Source organism: Bombina bombina, chromosome 1 (genome assembly GCF_027579735.1).
Source record: "Bombina bombina isolate aBomBom1 chromosome 1, aBomBom1.pri, whole genome shotgun sequence".
Taxonomy (NCBI): domain Eukaryota; kingdom Metazoa; phylum Chordata; class Amphibia; order Anura; family Bombinatoridae; genus Bombina; species Bombina bombina.
The window spans coordinates 185,921,074-185,945,090 of record NC_069499.1 but is presented as its reverse complement, the minus strand read 5'-3'; the positions used below and the strand labels follow the sequence as shown (position 1 = coordinate 185,945,090).

At 37.7% G+C, this 24,017-nt stretch overlaps 1 protein-coding gene across 1 annotated transcript in view; it reads right to left on the bottom strand.

Moving 5' to 3' along the window:
- RGS6 (regulator of G protein signaling 6) overlaps positions 1-24,017 on the bottom strand; it is an 848,561-nt gene that overhangs the window by 66,688 nt on the left and 757,856 nt on the right. Inside the window, exons 13-15 of the mRNA XM_053697770.1 lie at positions 11,903-12,013; positions 5,721-5,846; positions 1,192-1,378 (exon numbers count right to left, since the gene is read on the bottom strand). Of these exons, the coding sequence (XP_053553745.1) occupies positions 1,192-1,378; positions 5,721-5,846; positions 11,903-12,013 (424 nt within the window). The remainder of the gene's footprint in view (positions 1-1,191; positions 1,379-5,720; positions 5,847-11,902; positions 12,014-24,017) is intronic.

Below are 24,017 nucleotides of genomic sequence, written 5' to 3'. Positions count from 1 at the left end.
GAACATCTGTAGTGACGTAAGCATCGATCTGTGTCGGACTGAGTCCGGCGGATCGTATGTTACGTCACAAAATTCTACTTTTGCAGGTCTGTAGGGTTTGATAACTAAGGGGAATCAGGCTCGCCACAAATACGCTGTGGAATTCCAGCGTATTTGCGGTTGACGGCTTGATAAATAGATGCCCAAGTTTCTTTCCCATTGGTTGGACGTAAGATCTGTCAATCAATGTGAACCACTGAACAAAGATTTTCAATGTAATAAACAGAAAGAAAGTAGCACAGATGTAGTATGAGAGATGTTGAACATTTTTCATAACTATAAAAGATTTTATATGTGTTTGTAGAGACTATAAAGGATTATATTGTTTTATACATATCCTCGAAGATAAAATATTAAGAAATAATTAATTTAATTTTTTATACAATCATTAGTTCTGATTTAACTGATCTTACCAGTGTTTTCTAATATTACACAGCAGAGGTAAGGTGCACCTAAATATTATACCTTTTCCAATGTTAATCAGTTTGAAATTTAGATATTGGGTGCTTTCCTTTTTCAATATATATATATATATATATATATATATATATATATACACACACTTAAAGGGACATAAAATTGATTAAACCACCTGGCTACAAGATTGATCTGTTGTATGAAAGGTTCTTTAATAATTTATCTCTTTTGTAATGACTATTCTTCTAATTGACCTATCTCAGAGAAGGGAAAGAGCTGATATGATAGAAACTATCAAGTATATTAAGGGGCTTAATAGAGTTGAGGCTGTAAACATTTTTACAAAAAAGGGCAACACCAGAGCAAGGGGTCAAGTTGAAGGATAGCAAGTTCAAGAGAAGAAATGATTCTTCACAGAAAGGGTCATTGATGTATGGAGTAAACATCTATTAGTTGGTAAAGACAAACACTGTGAGAGACTTGAAGAATTCCTGGGATAAGCATAAGGCTGTCCTAAGAACTAATTAATCAGATACTTTATAAGAGATATGGACAGCTTTGACAAGCATATGTTGTCAAATATCTATGTAAAATTTATTTTAAATCAAAGAACCATAAAAGCCTTTAAAACAAAGAAGATGAGGTTAGCTTGAAAAACAAACAAACAAATACATATCTGACATTTAGCAACGTGTTCATATCACAATAATAAAGAGAATGAAGGAGGCCTCAAACCTGTGCATCTTCATACGTGTACCTCCCTGCATCTTTGACGTTTTGGCTTGTCCTTTCAAAGCTGTGGGAATCTAAATTGATGGCACTTTGTGCTCCAGGAGACAAGAACTCTTGCCATATTTCTTCAACTCTTTTGGGAACTTCCTGCAAGGGTTGTCTCTTTAAATCTTGAACAGCCAACCAAAACCTAAGAATAAGTAAATCAATAGCTATTACCTGTTTTATGAACTATGTTTATAAGTCTTCTGTTAAAGGGATAGTAAAGTCCAAATTAAAGTTTCATGCTTCAGATAGGGCATGTAATTTTAAACAACTTTTTAATTTACTTTTATCATCAAATTTACTTTGTTCTCTTGTTATTCTTAGTTGAAATCTGAATGAATTTGACAGTTTTTTACAGCTAGAGGGCGTTAGTTCATGTGTTTCACATAGAGAACACTGTGCTCACGCACGTGAAGTTATTTAAGAGTCAGCACTAATTGCCTGAAATGCAAGTCTGTCAAAAGATCTGAGATAAGAAGGCAGTCAGCAGAAGCTTAGATACAAGATAATCACAGAGGTAAAAAGCATATTTCTATAACAGTGTTGTTTATGCAAAACTGGGGAATGGTAAAAAAAGGAATTATCTATCTTTTTAAACAATAACATTTTTGGTGTTTACTATCCCTTTAAATGACCCATTAATAATGACCAGTTTGTGCATATAACTGAAGATCCCTAGGCTTAGTTAACCACTGTAATGGAACTTATAAACCAAGGTGCATGCTTTTTATTTGTTATAAAATGACATATAAAAATAATTAGAAGGAATGTTTTCACCAGGCAAAAATACTTTAGAAAGGCAATTAGCTCAGTATTGCTATGTCCATAAAGGAGATGGGGAGTCAACATAAAAAATATAACAAAGCTGTGCTAGGTTATTTTAAGTGGTTTTATTTTCTCTTGCAATTTATTTAAAAACTAAATTTGAGACTGTGCTTATGTCATTTTCAGCTACTAATTGGACATACAGTATATAATTGTATTGCAAATTTGTTTAGACTTTGTTTAGCCCTTTCATGAATTAAACATGGTACAGTAAAAAGAAGCAGGACTGCCCTCTGATGGAGAAAAATAACTTTACTACCATCTTTCATTTTAAAACTATTCATTTAGAATTTGTTTTTCATTCCTTAAAGACAGCAAAACACTATCTAATTACCCAAGGTCACCAAATTAGACACTAGTACATAAACTAATCTTATCTATACCATTACTTAAACATGGAAAAACACAAGAAAAGAAAACATAAAACATAAGACATAAACTATATGAAACATAGTCTCACTTAGATCGTGTTCAACCTTTCTTAGGGGCCAGATGGACTTTATTTGACAGTTGTGGGACATATGGATACATTTTAGAATGTCTATTCATTGATTTAAAATATAAACAGTACTTTTCTACAGGGCCGCCACGAGAAATTTTGGGGCTCCTTACTTAACCATTGATCAGCCCCCCCCCCCCCTTTGACATGTGCAATTTTTTAACAAGTGACTAAAACTTATATGCACTTTATTCTTAAAGGGACAGTTCACCCAAAAACTTTCTCCCCTTTAAATTATTCCCAATTATCCTTTTTACCTGCTAGAGTGTATTAAATTGGTTGCAAGTAGCTCCTTTACTCCTATTTCAGCATTTGAAATAGCTGATTTAGCTTGTGGTTTCCCAACCTATACTGAAAGTTTTGATACTGGAGTATATGCTATTGACAAGCCTAATTAAACACAGTCAGCAGAAGAAGTTACACTCTCAGTGGGATGCAGGATAGTTAAGTAATAAAATGATCATTTTCCATTGTTCTCTCTTTGTATTGAGCTATGGTGTTCCAGACAATTATAAGATAAGGAAGCTAGTCTGTGTACACAAAGTTATAACATAATGAGATCTGATATTACCTTAAGTTCAACCCATTGTAATAGGCTGTGGTTTCAAAGCACAAACCAGCTACTTCATATACACAAATAAACCTGAAAATGCAATTTCTCAAAAATTGTATACTCTGCAGGTGGTATAACAAGTCATTTAATATACATTAATGAAAAAACAACTGTCCCTTTAAGTGTAGTCAAACATGGAAATGTTGTAAAGGTAGTAACACACAAACACAGAAACACACAGACACACATAAGGATTCACATATAGACACTCTAGCAGACACGCAAAGAAACACACAAACAATCTCAGACACAGACACTCAGCACTTGTTTACATTGACCTGACAAGTAATGAGGAAGACTACAGTTTTATCAAAAAAGGAGATTTACAAGACAAAATATGGAATTCTGATGATCTTTTTGTCAAGGAAGATGCCAACTATATGATGACAACAGCATGCAGTGGCTGAAAGGAAGGGCCCTGAACTGTCTAAACAATAAATTAGGGGTTAAGTGGTGAATTGGTGACTTCCAGAAATGTCTCATTAGTCTCAAAGTCTGTAGAAACATGTGAATAATCAGTAGTAAGGTCAAAATGTCCTAAAAAGGAACAGACAGTGGACACACACACAAACTCAAACACAAACTTGCACATATACACAAGGAAACACCCACAGAGACAGCCTCAGAAAACACACAAATCCATACACCCTCACAGAGACATCCACAGAAAATGCACAAAGACAGACACACAAACCCTCACAGAGAGATCCACAGAAAAAAAATACATACACACTCAGAGACACCAACAAAAATACAAAGACATAAACACAGACACCGACAGCAACACTCACAGGAGGTACAATTTCTGCACATTGCCATCCCCTAAATCAACAGTGTGTGACATGCATGATAAACAAATAGCAGAAATTAAGAGATCACTTTTTAAAGAATCATATTTGTAAATGTGCGAACAAAAATACTTCTGTGAATTCAAAATTGTACATTATTGATCTGTCAGAATAGGTAGATAAAGAAAAGTACTTTTGAAAGGTTGACATATGTTTGGGTTCCCCCCCCCCCCCCCACCATTTTCCCCAACCAAGAGAACCACTTAAAATCTGGTGTACAAATGTTCCCATCTGTCAGCTGTACTTATGGATTTTGAAAATGCTGTACTCTATATGGTCTTGGTAGAACCATAAGCTGTGGCACTAGGACTCATACCATTAAATCTGGTTAAATGCAGGATTTAGGCTTGTTTGTATGCATTTCAAAATTAAGTCAGCTGTAGTGTAAACTGAACAGTGTTAAGTTAACCTGTCTCATTTCAAACACTGAGCAATCTTATCCTGAGAGTATAACATTGTATGCAGATGTAAAAATCTTAGATAAAAAGCCTCCTGGCATCTGGAAAGTCCTTACATAAAGGGGCAGTAAACTGGAATGTAATTAATATATATATATATATATATATATATATATATATATATATATATATATATATATATATAAATAAATACAAAAAATCATATCTGCCAAAAGGGCAAACATTTCTGCATGGTTTTAAATATATAATTTCTACAGCATTGTCAAATAATCATTAATACACTGCTGTGTATTGCTAAAAATAATTGTTTTTATGGACCCCTGGCCTCACCACACAACTACCACACTGAAGTTACAATCTGAAACTGCACAAATAAATAAAAAAAAAAATATGTACTAAGTAAGTTGTACCTACTCTGCAAATAAAAGTGATCACCCGCCTGACTCTGGCACACACTGTACAAACTGAAGTGTCAAGTCTGTCTCATACTGTGCATAGTGGTTTAGTGCATACTCAGAAATCCTCTCAAATGCTATTGCTTTACTCCTTGTAATGACATTTCCCACGCTCAATAGCACTCTGCTGTAGCTCCCTCTGGTGGCTGCCAATAATAGTTTGCTTGCCTCATGGGGTCCCCTGGCCCACTGGGCCCCTGACAGAAGTCACCCTATCCACCCCCTGATGGCAGCCCTGCTTTCCTATATAAAGATTTCAAATTAGCAATTAATTAAAAAAACATACATATCCATACAGACCCAAAAAGTTGTTCTCAGATCTTAGAGTAGACCCCTGATATTCTACTGCATTAGGTGAGCCACTGACAACAGGCATATATGTGCAGCAACCAATCAGCAGCTAGCTTCCAGTAGTACATTACTGCTCTTAAGCCTACCTAGGTATGATTTTCAACAAAGTATACCAAAAGAACAAAACAAATTAGATAATATAAGTGAATTGGAAAGTTGTTGTTTTTTTTCCAATCCTCTATGAATGACAAATGTTGTGTTTCATATTCCTTTAAATGAAACCCAGTTTGAATTTGGACTACCGTTTGCAACCACTATCCTAAGAAATGGTACAGAAAACAATCTTTATGTAATAACTTTTCCTATTCTTCAATAATGATATAAAGGAGAAATAGAACATTAGTTTGATAATGCATTTATACTATTTTGATTTTGATTACATATATAATGATAAAAACATTTCATTGTATTATATATTAACAGTCAACTTTATACATTCATGTGAGCTCTAACATAAAGGGCGAGGGAAGCACAAACCTGAGGTTTTCAGAACTGAACTCTGATTCAAGGAAACGAAGAAATTGCTCCCGGCCAACTGGGTCTTTGAGTACTTCATCAAGACAGAAACCCCATCTTTTTACACGTTGCTGACTGGGCTCTTTGCTTTTGGAAACAAAAAGGAAAACATTTGTAATAACTAATACAGCTAATCTATCTGTAAATAAATTAGTATATGTAGGATTCAGGACACTCTGTAATACACTACAGTCAATAATACAAGAAAATCTGGTGAGTGACAAAATGTTTTCCTCCCAACGCACAAACTCACTTTTTCATTGACATAAGTAAGGTCAGCAAAATGTGCAATGCAGGTTACTGAAAGTACTGGGCTTACTAGATTCTTATATTAAAAATGAACTATATATCTATATATACAGTATATATAAATATATACACACACCCATATACAGAGTAAAAAGGTGCACTCTCCAGGTCTTTACTTTTTTTTCTCACTTTTATTGTGAACGTTTTCAGGGTTGTATCCCCTTCATCAGACATATATCTAGTGAAGAGGATAAAATCCCGAAAATGTTCACAATAAAAGGGTGACAAAATGTAACCTGGAGATTGCACCTTTTTACTCTGTATATGTCCGCCTGTTGGATGCAACCTGGGGTGCTGCTGCTATATGTGTTGTGAGTGCTAGCTTTATACAGATATATATATATACAGGGAGTGCAGAATTATTAGGCAAATGAGTATTTTGACCACATCATCCTCTTTATGCATGTTGTCTTACTCCAAGCTGTATAGGCTCGAAAGCCTACTACCAATTAAGCATATTAGGTGATGTGCATCTCTGTAAAGAGAAGGGGTGTGGTCTAATGACATCAACACCCTATATCAGGTGTGCATAATTATTAGGCAACTTCCTTTCCTTTGGCAAAATGGGTCAAAAGAAGGACTTGACAGGCTCAGAAAGGTCAAAAATAGTGAGATATCTTGCAGAGGGATGCAGCACTCTTAAAATTGCAAAGCTTCTGAAGCGTGATCATCGAACAATCAAGCGTTTCATTCAAAATAGTCAACAGTGTCGCAAGAAGCGTGTGGAAAAACCAAGGCGCTAAATAACTGCCCATGAACTGAGAAAAGTCAAGCGTGCAGCTGCCAAGATGCCACTTGCCACCAGTTTGGCCATATTTCAGAGCTGCAACATCACTGGAGTGCCCAAAAGCACAAAGTGTGCAATACTCAGAGACATGGCCAAGGTAAGAAAGGCTGAAAGACGACCACCACTGAACAAGACACACAAGCTGAAACGTCAAGACTGGGCCAAGAAATATCTCAAGACTGATTTTTCTAAGGTTTTATGGACTGATAAAATGAGAGTGAGTCTTGATGGGCCAGATGGATGGGCCCGTGGCTGGATTGGTAAAGGGCAGAGAGCTCCAGTCCGACTCAGACGCCAGCAAGGTGGATTACTGGTTTGGGCTGGTATCATCAAAGATGAGCTTGTGGGGCCTTTTCGGGTTGAGGATGGAGTCAAGCTCAACTCCCAGTCCTACTGCCAGTTTCTGGAAGACACCTTCTTCAAGCAGTGGTACAGGAAGAAGTCTGCATCCTTCAAGAAAAACATGATTTTCATGCAGGACAATGCTCCATCACACGCGTCCAAGTACTCCACAGCGTGGCTGGCAAGAAAGGGTATAAAAGAAGAAAATCTAATGACATGGCCTCCTTGTTCACCTGATCTGAACCCCATTGAGAACCTGTGGTCCATCATCAAATGTGAGATTTACAAGGAGGGAAAACAGTACACCTCTCTGAACAGTGTCTGGGAGGCTGTGGTTGCTGCTGCACGCAATGTTGATGGTGAACAGATCAAAACACTGACAGAATCCATGGATGGCAGGCTTTTGAGTGTCCTTGCAAAGAAAGGTGGCTATATTGGTCACTGATTTGTTTTTGTTTTGTTTTTGAATGTCAGAAATGTATATTTGTGAATGTTGAGATGTTATATTGGTTTCACTGGTAAAAATAAATAATTGAAATGGGTATATATTTGTTTTTTGTTAAGTTGCCTAATATTTATGCACAGTAATAGTCACCTGCACACACAGATATCCCCCTAAAATAGCTATAACTAAAAACAAACTAAAAAGTAAAACTAAAAGTCTACTTCCAAAACTATTCAGCTTTGATATTAATTAGTTTTTTGGGTTCATTGAGAACATGGTTCTTGTTCAATAATAAAATTAATCCTCAAAAATACAACTTGCCTAATAATTCTGCACTCCCTGTATATATGCTATCGGTAAATTAAAAAAACTGACATTACCGAAGCGGCTGTGGGTAAAGCCCAATGTACTGTTATTCCCTCCATCTACACTATTTCTTTTGCCTCCGCCTGTGGGGTTCAAGGAAGGTGCCCCGCCGATCCTCTGGCATCCACTCCAAGTGAACCTTGGGAAATGAGGTTTACACAGGGGGTTTTGCCCCCCTTGAACCCCCCAGGTGGAGGCAAAAAAGATTGTGAAGATAGGGGAATTACAGTGCATGCTATATATGTTTGATGCGGTGACTCCGAACTCTGAGTGGATTTATGATCTTACAACAGGCTTTGCCCACAGCCGCTCGGGTAGTTTTACATGGGTTACCCAATATCTGTCTTTAACACACACCAGGGGCGTATTAAGGCATAGGCCAACAAGGCCGGTGCCTAGGGCAGCAGATTTTTAAGGAACAGCAGAATTTTGAGTACCTAGAGCCACTCTACTGAACTCAGGGCCGAGTGGCTAAATCAACCAATTACTAATGACTTAAATGGCTGGCCCGGCTAATGCTATCCTATGGGATTGTATGTGGGTGCGCATGAGGTGGTGACAGTGGAGGCAGAGCTCACTTACGCAGCCTGGCCTGGACTGAGAGGAAATGCGGTATTCTTCCTGGCTCCACCGCGTGATTGAGACTCACACAGACTACACAGTGCAGTGTGCACTACAACGTGACCAGTGTGAAACAGCATATGCCTTTCTCCCTTCAATACATCTTCATTAAGCATTAAAATACTTAAACAGATTAGTCACTAAATACTTGTACATTTACTGTTTGTCTATCTGTCATACACGCAGACATCCCAACCTAAAAAAACTAATTTCAGGGAGGTGGCTTTACCGGGTACTGCGCCGCCCCCCCAGTTATATATTGGACACCTTGAAACCCTAAATAAGATAGAGACTTATCATTAAAGTAGCTTCCCGCTAAAGTCACATTAAAAAAAAAAGCAGCTTTATTGCACAACCACATACAACAAACCTAATTTCCAGTGATCGTACGCTTGTTGAATGCATAAATATTTTAGAATACGAAGTTTAATTACATGCAGCAAATAAGATAGAATTTGTGTTTTATTTTACTAAACTCAGTGGGGGCTTTTTGGGTACTGATGCATGCTTTGAGGGTTCTATAACGTCCCAACAACTAAAGGCATTCCTTAAAGAGCCACTTTTCCAGATTTGGGCCACATTGGATCATGGTACTTGGAGTTTCAGGGAGATTGCACTCCATTTGCTGGCATCAGGGAGCCGCTATTACAATCAGGGAGACTCCCTGAACTTCAGGGAGAGTTGGGATGTCTGTACATGCAAAGAATAAGTATTTATTGCTGAATCTATACAACTATGTGACTTAAAGGGCCATAATACTCAAATGTTTAAACACTTGAAAGTGATGCAGCATAGGTGTAAAAAGCTGATTAGAAAATATCACCTGAACATCTCTATGTAAAAAAGAAAGATATTTTACCTCAAAAGTTCCTCAGTAGCCACCTCCCATTGTAAAGGATTTCTAAGCAGCATATTAGTATGTCTGTCCCGGGACAACTGAAAGGATGAGCTTCGTGCACTCTCATATTATGTCACCAATCAGGTAAAGGAAGCTTACTATGAAATCTCATGAGAGTTAAGTCAAATCTCATGAGATCACAGTAAGAGTTCATGACCTCAGCACTGCTGATGCTGATTGGCTGCTGTTCATTTCTTCATTTTCTAAATTTTTTTACCTGCAGCTGGGAGCAGGTGAAGTATAACTTTTTACACAGAACTTACTCTGGTGAGCTGAGGAAATTGTGAGGTAAAATATCTTCCTTTTTTACATAGAGATTCTCAGGTGATATTTTCCTGTCAGCTTTTTACAGTTATACTGCATCAGTTTCAAGTGATTTAGCATATGAGTATTATGTCCCTTTAAAACACAACTGGAAATATGTTGTATGCATTTAATACATTCAGAAACAATACAAGTTATATACTTTATTATGATTGTATCATGTGACTTTATCCCCTAGGATACAATTCCTAAACCTATCATAACTACTGTTGTATTTTTTAAGTACTTTTAAAGGCCAGCTTGTATATTCATTACATATTTATCCAAGCAGATATTTTGCTTAAATAACTGTCAATCACCAAAGAAGATGTTTAAGGTTAAACAACTACCTACTGACAAACTATCATACAGTGAAGGATATTTTTTTCTGATATAAACACTTTAATCATCTGACTTGCAAAATAATGTCTATATATACATATGTGTGTGTGTGTGACCAGAGTAAATGCAAGCCCTGGTGAACATCTACTTAAAAAGACATTATTTTTTGAATTTTTTACACTCTGCCCCAAAAATATTATGTCTAAAAAAAGGTCTTAAACCTGGGGTGGGGTGGGGCAGCAGAATTTTGAGTGCCTAGGGCAGCACAAAACCTAAATACGCCCCTGACACACACATATATATATATACTCCAAAGAAATAACTTGCACCCGGTTTCTTCAATAAGGATGTTACCACTTTATTCACATATAGTGGTACATAAAGTGTTAACATACTTATTGAAGAAACCGGGTGCAAGTTATTTCTTTGGAGTGTGTTTGGAGACTCTGCACCGGCCATTGTTACCTTACAGGGAGTGCTAAGGTTGTGTAAGATATATATATATATATATATATATATATATATATATATATATATATATATATATATATATATATATATATATATATATATATATATATATATACACACATACACAAGTACAAATCCCCAAATCCGGTATTTCAAAATCTAGAATTATTCCAAAAACCAGACTTTTTCAATAATATTTTTTCAAAAAATAAAATTATCAAAATGTTTTTCTTACTAGTAAGTCACAATCTTCTCTCTTTGGGGTCAATTTATCAAGCTCCATATGGAAGGCTCCATAACTTGTCCGCCTGCTCGGAGACGATGGACAGAAATCGGGTTGATTGACACCCCCTGCTAGCGGCCGATTTGCCGCAAATCTGCAGGGGGCGGCATTGCACCAGCAGTTCACAAGAAAGGCTGGTGCAATGATAAATGCTGACAGCGTATGCTGTCGGCATTTATCGATGTGCGGCGGACACGATACGCTACCCCTTTGAGTCTTTGTTTTTTGTGTGTGTTATAAAATGCAAATAAAAGTCTATATTTATTTAAAACAAGTATTACATTTCTGATTACAGTACTGTACTACTACATATTAAAATAATATAAAATAATATAATAAAATAATATAAAACTGCCTTTAGGTTGCATGTATAAGCTATATTATGACAAGTAAATACGTAACTAAATGACATAAGATATTGTTGTTTACAATGGATCCCATCCCCTCTCCAGCTATCCCATTTTACAGATACAAATATACAACTATTCCAAAATCTTACTTTCAACTTAATTTGAGCACAATAATAGAAGCGCTATTGATTTATCTTGCGATTTGATACAGAGTATACAGGACCATCTAATTTAGAAAATGTACTCACATCTTACAATGAGAATGACGTTTTAGTGAGTCTAGGTCAATGTCTCATTTATACAAGTAGGGTATCATTGTATTTGTGGCAATGTGTATTTTCAATGATTATGACGACAGTGATTAATATTTAACTGAATTGGAACATCAGTGCTCACCAACAGATAGAACAGATTTATCTCCTTCAAAGACAGCGCCAAGCAAAAAAAACTAATTAGGCTGTTTAAAAATATTATAATAATTTTCTCTTATAAACATAGTAGCTGTAATCTTCCCTATTACTACGGAACAATATGTTGGCTACAAATGATAAAGAACAGACTTTACAAGAAACAGAAAAGCTGGGGTTAAAGACTAAGGAATTGAGAAATGGATTTTCATACTGTACCTAACTTCTAAATCCCAAAAAGTTGCATCGTCACTTATCCAGGGATTGGAAGGGTCGGCTGGAGTGAGAAAAGGATCATACTCCGTATATTGTTCAGAGTAAGCAATAAAGCTGTAGGAAAAGAGAATGTTCGGTTAGAATTGTATGGAACAATATTAACAATAATAGTATGAAATTAAACCTCAAACCCAATGTGGATAAAAATAATAATAAATATGCATTTTTTTTTTCAATTATGTAGAACTCCTAGTTTTACATACTGTGGGCTAGATTACAAGTAAGGAGCAAACGGTTTTGCGCAAGCGATATCGTGTTTTCGCGATTTACGCTTCAATCCTTACCGCAATCTCAGAGTTGTGGTTAACTTTTTTCTGAAAATAAAAAGTTGCAAAAAACAAAAAAAAACTAAAAAATACATTACAAAGTACTGTTACACTCATAATAACACTGTGTAATAAAAATGATTAAAAATACATTAAAAAGTTATAAGGGCTCCAGGCAAAGGGCTTTAACATTGAGATACATTTATATACATGTCTAAACATGTACAGTACATGTATGTATATAGGTATGTCTATATATATATATACATACTTATTAATGTATTTATATGTGTACATATGTATTTACAGACATATACACATATAAAAACATTAATATATGTATGTATATTTGTAAGTTCACATCTTTGCGCTAGTCGGGTTACCGCTTGTGCAAAATACGTTTTTATTTTACTTGTAATAGCAGCACAACTTGACTAGAACAAAAAGATTTTTCATGATTTGTGGGGGAAAAAATACTGAGAGACTTGTAATCTAGCCCTATGTATATTGATTAATGCAGTAGGACAATTGTTTTCTATGAGCCATATTTTGACCTAAATGTTTATTGTATGTGTTGGTTAAAGGGAAAGTGTACACAGGCAAAAATTAGATTAGAGTTTGTCTTATTTAAAGCTGATGCAGGAACACCCTTTCTAATCGGCTGGGTTCTCTTTTTCTCTCTTCCACCCACACTAGGAGGTTGATTTCTGCTTGTGTATCTTGTTTACATACCTTTTCTATAGTCTGCAGTTTTAAAAATTTCAGTTTAAGTTGTGGTTTGAACAGGCAAATTCAGCTATTTCAAATGACAAAGGTAAAAGAGCTACAATTTAATACAGTCCATCAGATAAAATAGATTATTGGGAAAACATAAAAGGAGAGACAACTTTACAGTACAATTTCCTTTTAAAACCTCTGGTCATCAGTCTTTGGCTACTTGATTTATTTTAATTTAAAAATCAAAATTGCTTGGGGGGGACTTCTGGGTAGTGGCCATGATAGGTCATGACATTTAGTGCTGGAGAAGAGTTGTGGATAATCTTTTAATTATCTTTAAATATATTTGACATTTACCACTACTTTCGACAGTTAATGTTTTGTCTAGACCTGGTAAATGGATTTCAGATGAGGTGTGGGTTAATAGTTATGGTATTTCGGATTTAGGTGTAATATCTGTCCTAACCTATCCACTATTTACTCCCTTGAGGTCTGGAATGTCTATGGTCTAGAAGAGGCCACTTATACACAGTTTATTTTGCTCCTCACACAAGGTATCTGTCCTGTTTGTAAATGTCGATTCTTATGGTTTGACCATTTTGAGATTTGCGTGGTGGCATAATTTGGACTGCCATAATACCAATAGTATACAAGCACATATACTGTTGATAATGGATGCACTATAGTATACTATATCTACCTAGCAACATATTTTACAACCCCCTATTTAAGGTTTGATCTCTGCTGAGCCTATAGGTTTTAAGGACCTTGTTGGTTGATATATGATATGCTACCAGCTTGTAGAGTAAAACTGATCTTTCTGTATGTTTTTGTATTTTTCATTGATGTGAGTAGAACTGTGTCACTCTATTATGCACACATTTGTATGTTCCTTACAGTTTACACTATATTCTTACTTTTATGTCATAGGTCACGTGGTTCATCACACTTGTTTATACCTAACCATAAATGCTGCATTGGTCTAGTATTTTGAGCTCAGATATATTTGTATATATGCATACTCTAATCTTTTAGATGCAGTGCACATATTTGTATTCTGATACCTTAGAAGCAGGAGCTCTTTTTTTATCTGCTTTTGACAGCATTTGTGCCAGAGTAAGCTATATAAATAACAATAGCGATGGTAAGCAATTGGTAATGAGTCATAGCTGCAGGTAGGTGGTGCCAGAGAGTAAAAACAAAAAGCTAATTTGCAACTTGCAAGACCACAGGCACTACACAAATTATTCAACTGAAAGGACCAGCTCCTTTTATATAGATTTATAGTGGTTATTTCTAAAAGTTTAACATAACCACTTATGTATATTTTTTTTTTATATCTCGAGCTGATTGGTGCTGTGTAGCATGGTAAGAATTCTGTTTACATTTTCTAGTAATACAAACTAGAATAGGATATCCCTTATATGCACTCAGTGTCCTTATGGTTATAGTAATCCTGATAGTATGTATTTAAAACCAAAAACTTTATTAGGAAATTAAAAATGGGTCCTTATATTAAAAACATATGCAAAGAAAAGACTCCTCTATGTATAAATAATCTCAGGCTAATGGGCTATTTCAATGTTGTAATGGGTAGCATACCAATAATATTCCAAGAGTCACAGTGTTATGGCCATCTCTATGTATTGCAGTTTAGCTATATTACATTCAGAGTGTTATACTCTAGAGATAAATGGGAATAACTAACCATCATAAATGATGATAATTATCAATGAATTACAAGAAAGTGCTAAAAATTATACTCTGCTGCCACCAGGTGGTAGGAAAAAATAATCCCTAATATCTATTATTAGAGGGATATGAAACCTAAAATTTTTCTTTCATGATTCAGATAGAGCAGGAAATTTTAAGCAACTTTCTAGTTTACCCCTATTAACATTTTTTCTCCGTTCTCTTGGTATGCTTTGTTGAATGAGCAGCAATGCACTTCTGGTTGCTGACTCAACACATGCGTGAGCCAATGACAATCGGTATATATACATGCATCCACCAATCAGCAACTAGAACCTAGGTTCTTTGCTGCTCCTGATCTTTCAGAGATAAACCTTTCAGCAAAGGATAACAAGAGAAGAAAGCAAATTAAATAATAGAAGTAAATTGGAAAGTTGTTTAAAATTGTATTCTTTATCAGAATCATGAAAGAAAAATTTTGGGTTTTATGTCCCTTTAAAGAGGAAAAAACATGCATCTTTTTAGAAAAATACTTCTGTAATCGGTAGTGTACTACTGTCTAAAAAAAAATGTTTTGCTTTTCAGGGGCGCTTTTACCTCCAGAGACGTGGCACAGAGATGGGGGCAAAATTTGCCCCCTCGTATGCCAACCTGTTCATGGGTTGGTGGGAGAGTTGCCACGTCTATGGAGGTACTGGTGTCCCCTCCCCACATATTATCAACTACATAAGGTTTATTGATGACCTCCTTATTGTATGGTCCTCTGACCTTAAACAGGCTGAGCAATTTGTGAACAACCTGAATAATAATACCATAGGGATTCGTTTTACCTATGAATGGCAGAAGGAGGTCATTAATAACCTTGATGTGACTTTAAGAGGCATTAATTCAACAGGACAGGTAATTTCCACGCTTTTTAGCAAACCAATTGCAGGTAATAGCCTGCTTCATGCCCGTAGTTGCCACCCTGGACACGTAATTAGGGGAATTGCAAAGGGCCAGTTTATCAGACTGAAGAGAAATTTCTCACTCAATGATTCTTTCCGAAAAGAGAGTGGTCTTTTGAGCCAAAGACTCAGGGATAGAAGTTACCCCAAAAAGGTAGTGGATAAGGCATTTAAAGAGGTTAAACACATGGATAGAGAGTCAATGATTTTAGAGGAATCTAAAACCAAACAGAGGAAAATGTCAAGTGATCACTATCATCCCAGATTTGTGACCTCTTTTTCAAATCAATATGATCAGATTTGCAGGATCATTAAAAAGAATCTGCCCATCCTCATGGGAGACAAGAAATTGAGGAAAAGTGTAGAAAAAGGCTGGGTAATGGGTAATAAAGGGATTATCTTTTAAAACAATAAAAATTCTGGTGTAGACTGTCCCTTTAAGAGGGAATACCTCTGGGAGCTCTTGGTTACACTGCCCAGGTACATATAAGTGTGGTAGGAGGACATGTACCTTATGTGACCATATATAGATCTCTAAGGCCTAGATTTGGAGTTCGGCGGTAGCCGTCAAAACCAGCGTTAGAGGCTCCTAACGCTGGTTTTGGCCGCCCGCTGGTATTTGGAGTCAGTGATTAAAGGGTCTAACGCTCACTTTTCAGCCGCGACTTTTCCATACCGCAGATCCCCCTACGCCATTTGCGTAGCCTATCTTTTCAATGGGATCTTTCTAACGCCGGTATTTAGAGTCGTTTCTGAAGTGAGCGTTAGAGCTCTAACGACAAGATTCCAGCCGCCTGAAAATAGCAGGAGTTAAGAGCTTTCTGGCTAACGCCGGTTCATAAAGCTCTTAACTACTGTACCCTAAAGTACACTAACACCCATAAACTACCTATGTACCCCTAAACCGAGGTCCCCCCACACCGCCGCCACTCGATTAAAATTTTTAACCCCTAATCTGCCGACCGCCACCTACGTTATATTTATGTACCCCTAATCTGCTGCCCCTAACCCCGCCGACCCCTGTATTACATTTATTAACCCCTAACTTGCCCCCCACAACGTCGCCGCCAGCTACTTAAAATAATTAACCCCTAATCTTCCGACCGCAAATCGCCGCCACCTACGTTATCCCTATGTACCCCTAATCTGCTGCTCCTAACATCGCCGACCCCTATATTATATTTATTAACCCCTAATCTGCCCCCCTCAACGTCGCCGACACCTGCCTACACTTATTAACCCCTAATCTGCCGAGCGGACCTGAGCGCTACTATAATAAATGTATTAACCCCTAATCCGCCTCACTAACCCTATCATAAATAGTATTAACCCCTAATCTGCCCTCCCTAACATCGCCGACACCTAACTTCAATTATTAACCCCTAATCTGCCGACCGGAGCTCACCGCTATTCTAATAAATGTATTAACCCCTAAAGCTAAGTCTAACCCTAACACTAACACCCCCCTAAGTTAAATATAATATTTATCTAACGAAATAAATTAACTCTTATTAAATAACTTATTTCTATTTAAAGCTAAATACTTACCTGTAAAATAAACCCTAATATAGCTACAATATAAATTATAATTATATTATAGCTATTTTAGGATTAATATTTATTTTACAGGCAACTTTGTAATTATTTTAACCAGGTACAATAGCTATTAAATAGTTAAGAACTATTTAATAGTTACCTAGTTAAAATAATAACAAATTTACCTGTAAAATAAATCCTAACCTAAGTTATAATTAAACCTAACACTACCCTATCAATAAAATAATTAAATAAACTACCTACAATTACCTACAATTAACCTAACACTACACTATCAATAAATTAATTAAACACAATTCCTACAAATAAATACAATTAAATAAACTAGCTAAAGTACAAAAAATAAAAAAGAACTAAGTTACAGAAAATAAAAAAATATTTACAAACATAAGAAAAATATTACAACAATTTTAAACTAATTACACCTACTCTAAGCCCCCTAATAAAATAACAAAGCCCCCCAAAATAAAAAATTCCCTACCCTATTCTAAATTTAAAAAGTTACAAGCTCTTTTACCTTACCAGCCCTGAACAGGGCCCTTTGCGGGGCATGCCCCAAGAATTTCAGCTCTTTTGCCTGTAAAAAAAAACATACAATACCCCCCCCCCCAACATTACAACCCACCACCCACATACCCCTAATCTAACCCAAACCCCCTTAAAGAAACCTAACACTAAGCCCCTGAAGATCTTCCTACCTTGTCTTCACCATACCAGGTTCACCGATCCGTCCTGGCTCCAACATCTTCATCCAACCCAAGCGGGGGTTGGCGATCCATAATCCGGTCCAGAAGAGGCTCCAAAGTCTTCCTCCTATCCGGCAAGAAGAGGACATCCGGACCGGCAAACATCTTCTCCAAGCGGCATCTTCGATCTTCTTCCATCCGGAGCGAAGCGGCAGGATCCTGAAGACATCCAGCGCGGAACATCCATACGGACCGACGACTGAACGACGAATGACTGTTCCTTTAAGGGACGTCATCCAAGATGGCGTCCCTCGAATTCCGATTGGCTGATAGGATTCTATCAGCCAATCGGAATTAAGGTAGGAATTTTCTGATTGGCTGATGGAATCAGCCAATCAGAATCAAGTTCAATCCGATTGGCTGATCCAATCAGCCAATCAGATTGAGCTCGCATTCTATTGGCTGTTCCGATCAGCCAATAGAATGCGAGCTCAATCTGATTGGCTGATTGGATCGGCCAATCGGATTGAACTAGATTCTGATTGGCTGATTCCATCAGCCAATCAGAAAATTCCTACCTTAATTCCGATTGGCTGATAGAATCCTATCAGCCAATCGGAATTCGAGGGACGCCATCTTGGATGACGTCCCTTAAAGGAACAGTCATTCGTCGTTCAGTCGTCGGTCCGGATGGATGTTCCGCGCTGGATGTCTTCAGGATCCTGCCGCTTCGCTCCGGATGGAAGAAGATCGAAGATGCCGCTTGGAGAAGATGTTTGCCGGTCCGGATGTCCTCTTCTTGCCGGATAGGAGGAAGACTTTGGAGCCTCTTCTGGACCGGATTATGGATCGCCAACCCCCGCTTGGGTTGGATGAAGATGTTGGAGCCAGGACGGATCGGTGAACCTGGTATGGTGAAGACAAGGTAGGAAGATCTTCAGGGGCTTAGTGTTAGGTTTCTTTAAGGGGGTTTGGGTTAGATTAGGGGTATGTGGGTGGTGGGTTGTAATGTTGGGGGGGGGGTATTGTATGTTTTTTTTTACAGGCAAAAGAGCTGAAATTCTTGGGGCATGCCCCGCAAAGGGCCCTGTTCAGGGCTGGTAAGGTAAAAGAGCTTGTAACTTTTTTAATTTAGAATAGGGTAGGGAATTTTTTATTTTGGGGGGCTTTGTTATTTTATTAGGGGGCTTAGAGTAGGTGTAATTAGTTTAAAATTGTTGTAATATTTTTCTTATGTTTGTAAATATTTTTTTATTTTCTGTAACTTAGTTCTTTTTTATTTTTTGTACTTTAGCTAGTTTATTTAATTGTATTTATTTGTAGGAATTGTGTTTAATTAATTTATTGATAGTGTAGTGTTAGGTTAATTGTAGGTAATTGTAGGTAGTTTATTTAATTATTTTATTGATAGGGTAGTGTTAGGTTTAATTATAACTTAGGTTAGGATTTATTTTACAGGTAAATTTGTTATTATTTTAACTAGGTAACTATTAAATAGTTCTTAACTATTTAATAGCTATTGTACCTGGTTAAAATAATTACAAAGTTGCCTGTAAAATAAATATTAATCCTAAAATAGCTATAATATAATTATAATTTATATTGTAGCTATATTAGGATTTATTTTACAGGTAAGTATTTAGCTTTAAATAGGAATAATTTATTTAATAAGAGTTAATTTATTTCGTTAGATTTAAATTATATTTAACTTAGGGGGGTGTTAGTGTTAGGGTTAGACTTAGCTTTAGGGGTTAATACATTTATTAGAATAGCGGTGAGGTCCGCTCGGCAGATTAGGGGTTAATAATTGAAGTTAGGTGTCGGCGATGTTAGGGAGGGCAGATTAGGGGTTAATACTATTTATGATAGGGTTAGTGAGGCGGATTAGGGGTTAATAACTTTATTATAGTAGCGCTCAGGTCCGCTCGGCAGATTAGGGGTTAATAAGTGTAGGCAGGTGTCGGCGACGTTGTGGGGGGCAGGTTAGGGGTTAATAAATATAATATAGGGGTCGGCGATGTTAGGGCAGCAGATTAGGGGTACATAGGGATAACGTAGGTGGCGGCGGTTTACGGAGCGGCAGATTAGGGGTTTAAAAAAATATGCAGGGGTCAGCGATAGCGGGGGCGGCGGATTAGGGGTTAATAAGTGTAAGGTTAGGGGTGTTTAGACTCGGGGTACATGTTAGAGTGTTAGGTGCAGACGTAGGAAGTGTTTCCCCATAGGAAACAATGGGGCTGCGTTAGGAGCTGAACGCTGCTTTTTTGCAGGTGTTAGGTTTTTTTTCAGCTCAAACAGCCCCATTGTTTCCTATGGGGGAATCGTGCACGAGCACGTTTTTGAGGCCGGCCGCGTCCGTAAGCAACTCTGGTATCGAGAGTTGCATTTGCGGTAAAAATGCTCTACGCTCCTTTTTTGGAGCCTAACGCAGCATTTGTTTGAACTCTCGATACCAGAGTTAATTTTATGGTGCGGCCAGAAAAAAGCCCGCGGAGCGTTAACAGCCCATCTACCGCCAAACTCCAAATCTAGGCCTAAGTCTTTTACATCACCACAAATGGGTGAGGAGTTTCCTACCAAAGGATGTGTGAATTGTAGGAGTGTCTATGTTATATACCTAGTGTAATGTACCCAGTGTAAAAGAGCATATGTAGGTAGAACCACTAGGGAAGTGGGCACCAGAATTCGTGAGCATTTGTCCTACATCTCAGGTGAGCGTCCCTGTTCGGCTCTGTCTAGACATTTTTTGGAAGTCCATCAAAAAAACGTGGACACGTTTAGTTGGAAAGCAATAGAGCAGATACAGAGACCACCTAGAGGTGGGGACAAGCTATCTATACTTTGCAGACAGGAGACCTATTGGATCTTCAAGCTGAATAGCTTGGTTCCAATAGGTTTCAATTCAGAGTTTGACATAATTAATTACTGGCAGAGATAGGGTTAGTTTAAGATAAATCTGTATATATTCAGCTCTGCCCTATTATGATGCTTCCTAGCCATTATTTTTATCACCTTTGAGTTATGGTTAAAGCATATGCAGGTATTCATATTTGGTCTTTCTTCTTATCACAGGTTTACAGACCCCTTTTGCCTATTTGTAATGATTCATATAAATATAAACATATTTTTTCAACGTTATAGCTATGTCACTTAGTTGATTACAACAATATTATTGCATGCCTGACATAGATGGTTTACTGATGTACATTGTGTTATAATAATTAAGTAGTATTTACTGGTTTTCTGTATTAATATACCATATATAGAGTAGCTATCTTACTTCTGGGCTATGCTTAAACAAGTACTGATGTCTTTTTTTCTGACTCAAAGTGTGTTTTGAATATTCTGTTGATGCCAAGTGCAGCTGTGAATAAGTCATTTAAGAGTTAAATCCAGACCAACCTTTCTTTTTGTTTTTAAACCAATCAGAGTGTATCAGTCAGTATATAGGGCTGCTACAGGTGTAGAAAATCTATGTCTATGATTACGGTGGTTTGACACCAAAACCGGTCAGACGTTTTTTCTGGTTGGTCACAAGGATAACCATTCTCCTCTGTGCTCTTAATGTATCTTTTTATTTTTAATTTATGTGAAATAAAGTTTTTTTGTTGTTGTTGCCATTTTTAACTACTAAGGCTCTTTTGGACTTATTTTTTACTGTCTATATTGTTAAGACATTCAGATGGAATATATAGTTAGACTGTTAATATGTCAAAAGAGCACTGTATATTGGCATAAAGTTAGTTTATTACTGATCCCATGACATCCCAAAACGTTAGTAGTTTTCAATCTAATGTATAATACATTCGCTGGTAATATGCAGCTTATTGCTCTATAAAAGAGCACTTGTGTATATGCAGACCGTCTACAATATATCTTTATTTAAAAAAAAATGTTTGTCACTTGCTGGATCAAACATTTTGTGAGAAATATTAAATCATGTTTTGTTTTGGCCGATATCAGTGTGGCCAAATCCGGATTCAGTTTATGATAATAGGTCAGGAAATATACCAAGACAGGTATACTATATTATTACTCCCATTCTATTAGCCAACAATGTATCAGATAAGAGTAAATTAGGTCAAAGTGTAACATGTTTTGCCGAGGTTAGTCTGAGGAAGGGGCATGTTTGCTCCAAAACATTACCTGTGATTTATCACCATAGTCCAGTGAATGTGGATTCTCCTTCTACCATATCTGAAATTAGTTTCCTGACACCCTGACAGTTGTTTATGGAGGTGTAAGTGCAAGTCCCTGCGGTTTCTTTATATATATATATATATATATATATATATATATATATATATATATATATATATATATATATATATATACAGTGGGACCTCGGTTTACGAAATTAATCCGTTCTCCGGGACGTTTCGTAATTCGAAAAATTCGTAAACCGAAACACGGTTTCCCATAGGAATGCATTGAAAACCAATTAATGCGTTCCGGAGGTGAGAAAAAAAAGTCAAACACAGTATTTTATCTGTTTAAAACTCTTTATAAAGTGCACTTTAAAGGCATAAATACTGTACATAATATTTCAAACATCCAACTTTATGTTTTAAAACATCACACATCAACTTTTAAAACATGGCAGACTGTTGGTAACATGGTACAGTACACTTTAACTGTACTGTACATAAATAACACGTCAACAGGGAAAACATGGAAAATAGCAAAACAATTTCAACACTGTTTGGAAGATGAGGAGGACGAGGGCAATTGGGCAGCACTAACACAAGCAGGTTCTTCTTCATGTCTAGGCTGTTTTTGTAGGAACCTTTCCATTGTCTGCTGCCTCTGGCGCCTTTTAAGCATCCCTCGGAAAGGGGACATGATGTCTGTGTCAAAACTGCTCACAAGTCTGTGGGCTAGAGCCTTATCTGGGTGGTGCTGCTGTACAAAAGTCTGTAGGTTTACCCACATTTGGCATGCCTCCTTGAGTTCCGTGGAAGAGAGCTGTTCCTCACTCATTTCCTCCTCCTCCTCCTCAAATGCGATCTGCTCCTCCATCGACTCCTTCTGCAATTCCACCAGCTCCTCGGTGGTTAGGTCACGGTTGTGTTCCTCCACCAGCTCGTAGACATCCTCCTCAGTCACCTCCAGGCCCATGGTCCTCCCCAAGGAAACAATTTCCTCCAACACTGTTGACTCTGGTGCAGGTGCAGAAGCACTGGAGGCAGGTTTTACAACACAGTCTGGCCAAAGGTTGCGCCAAGCAGAATTTAGGTTTGTCTGGCTGACCCCGGCCCAGGCAATGGTGATAATCTGCAGACAGCTCACAATGTCAAAATGCTCTCTCCAAAATTCATGGAGGGTGAGGCTTGAGCAATCTGTCATCTCAAAGCATCGCTGGAAAAGCTCCCTTGTGTAGATTTTTTTAAAATTGGAGATGACCTGCTGGTCCATTGGCTGGAGTAGTGGGGTGGTGTTAGGCGGAAGGAACATGACCTTGATGAAATTAAAGTCCTCCAGCAAGTCTTCCTCGAGGCCTGGAGGATGGGCAGGAGCATTGTCCATGAGCAGCATGGCCTTGAGTGGCAGGTTATTATCCACAAGGTACTTCTTCACAGCAGGACCAAAAACCGCATTGACCCACTTCACAAACAAGAGGCGTGTGACCCAAGCCTTTGGGTTAGACTGCCACAAAACGCTCAACTGCTCCTTGTTCACCTTGTGTTTCTTGAAGGCCCGTGGGGTCTCTGAATGGTAGACAAGCAGGGGCTTGATCTTAAGGTCCCCACTGGCATTGGCGCAGAACAGGAGGGTAAGACGGTCCTTCATCGGCTTGTGGCCAGGCAATGAGGTCTCCTGTTCTGTGATGAAGGTACGCTTTGGCATCCTCTTCCAGAAGAGTCCAGTCTCGTCGCAGTTGAAGACCTGCTGAGGAAGGTAGCCCTCTGAAACTATGACTTCCAGGAACTCCGTAGCAAAATCTTCAGCTGCAGCAACATCGGAACTTGCAGCCTCTCCATGCCTGACCACACTGTGGATGCCAGATCTGTTCTTGAACCTTTCGAACCACCCCCTGCTGGCCTTGAAGCCTTCTGCATCTGCTGACGTTCCTGGCTGTTGTTTGAGGAGGTCAGCATGCAAGGCCTTGGCTTTTTCGCAGATGATCGCCTTGGTCACTGAGTCCCCTGCACGCTGCTTCTGTTCAATCCAGAGCAGGAGCAACTTCTCGACC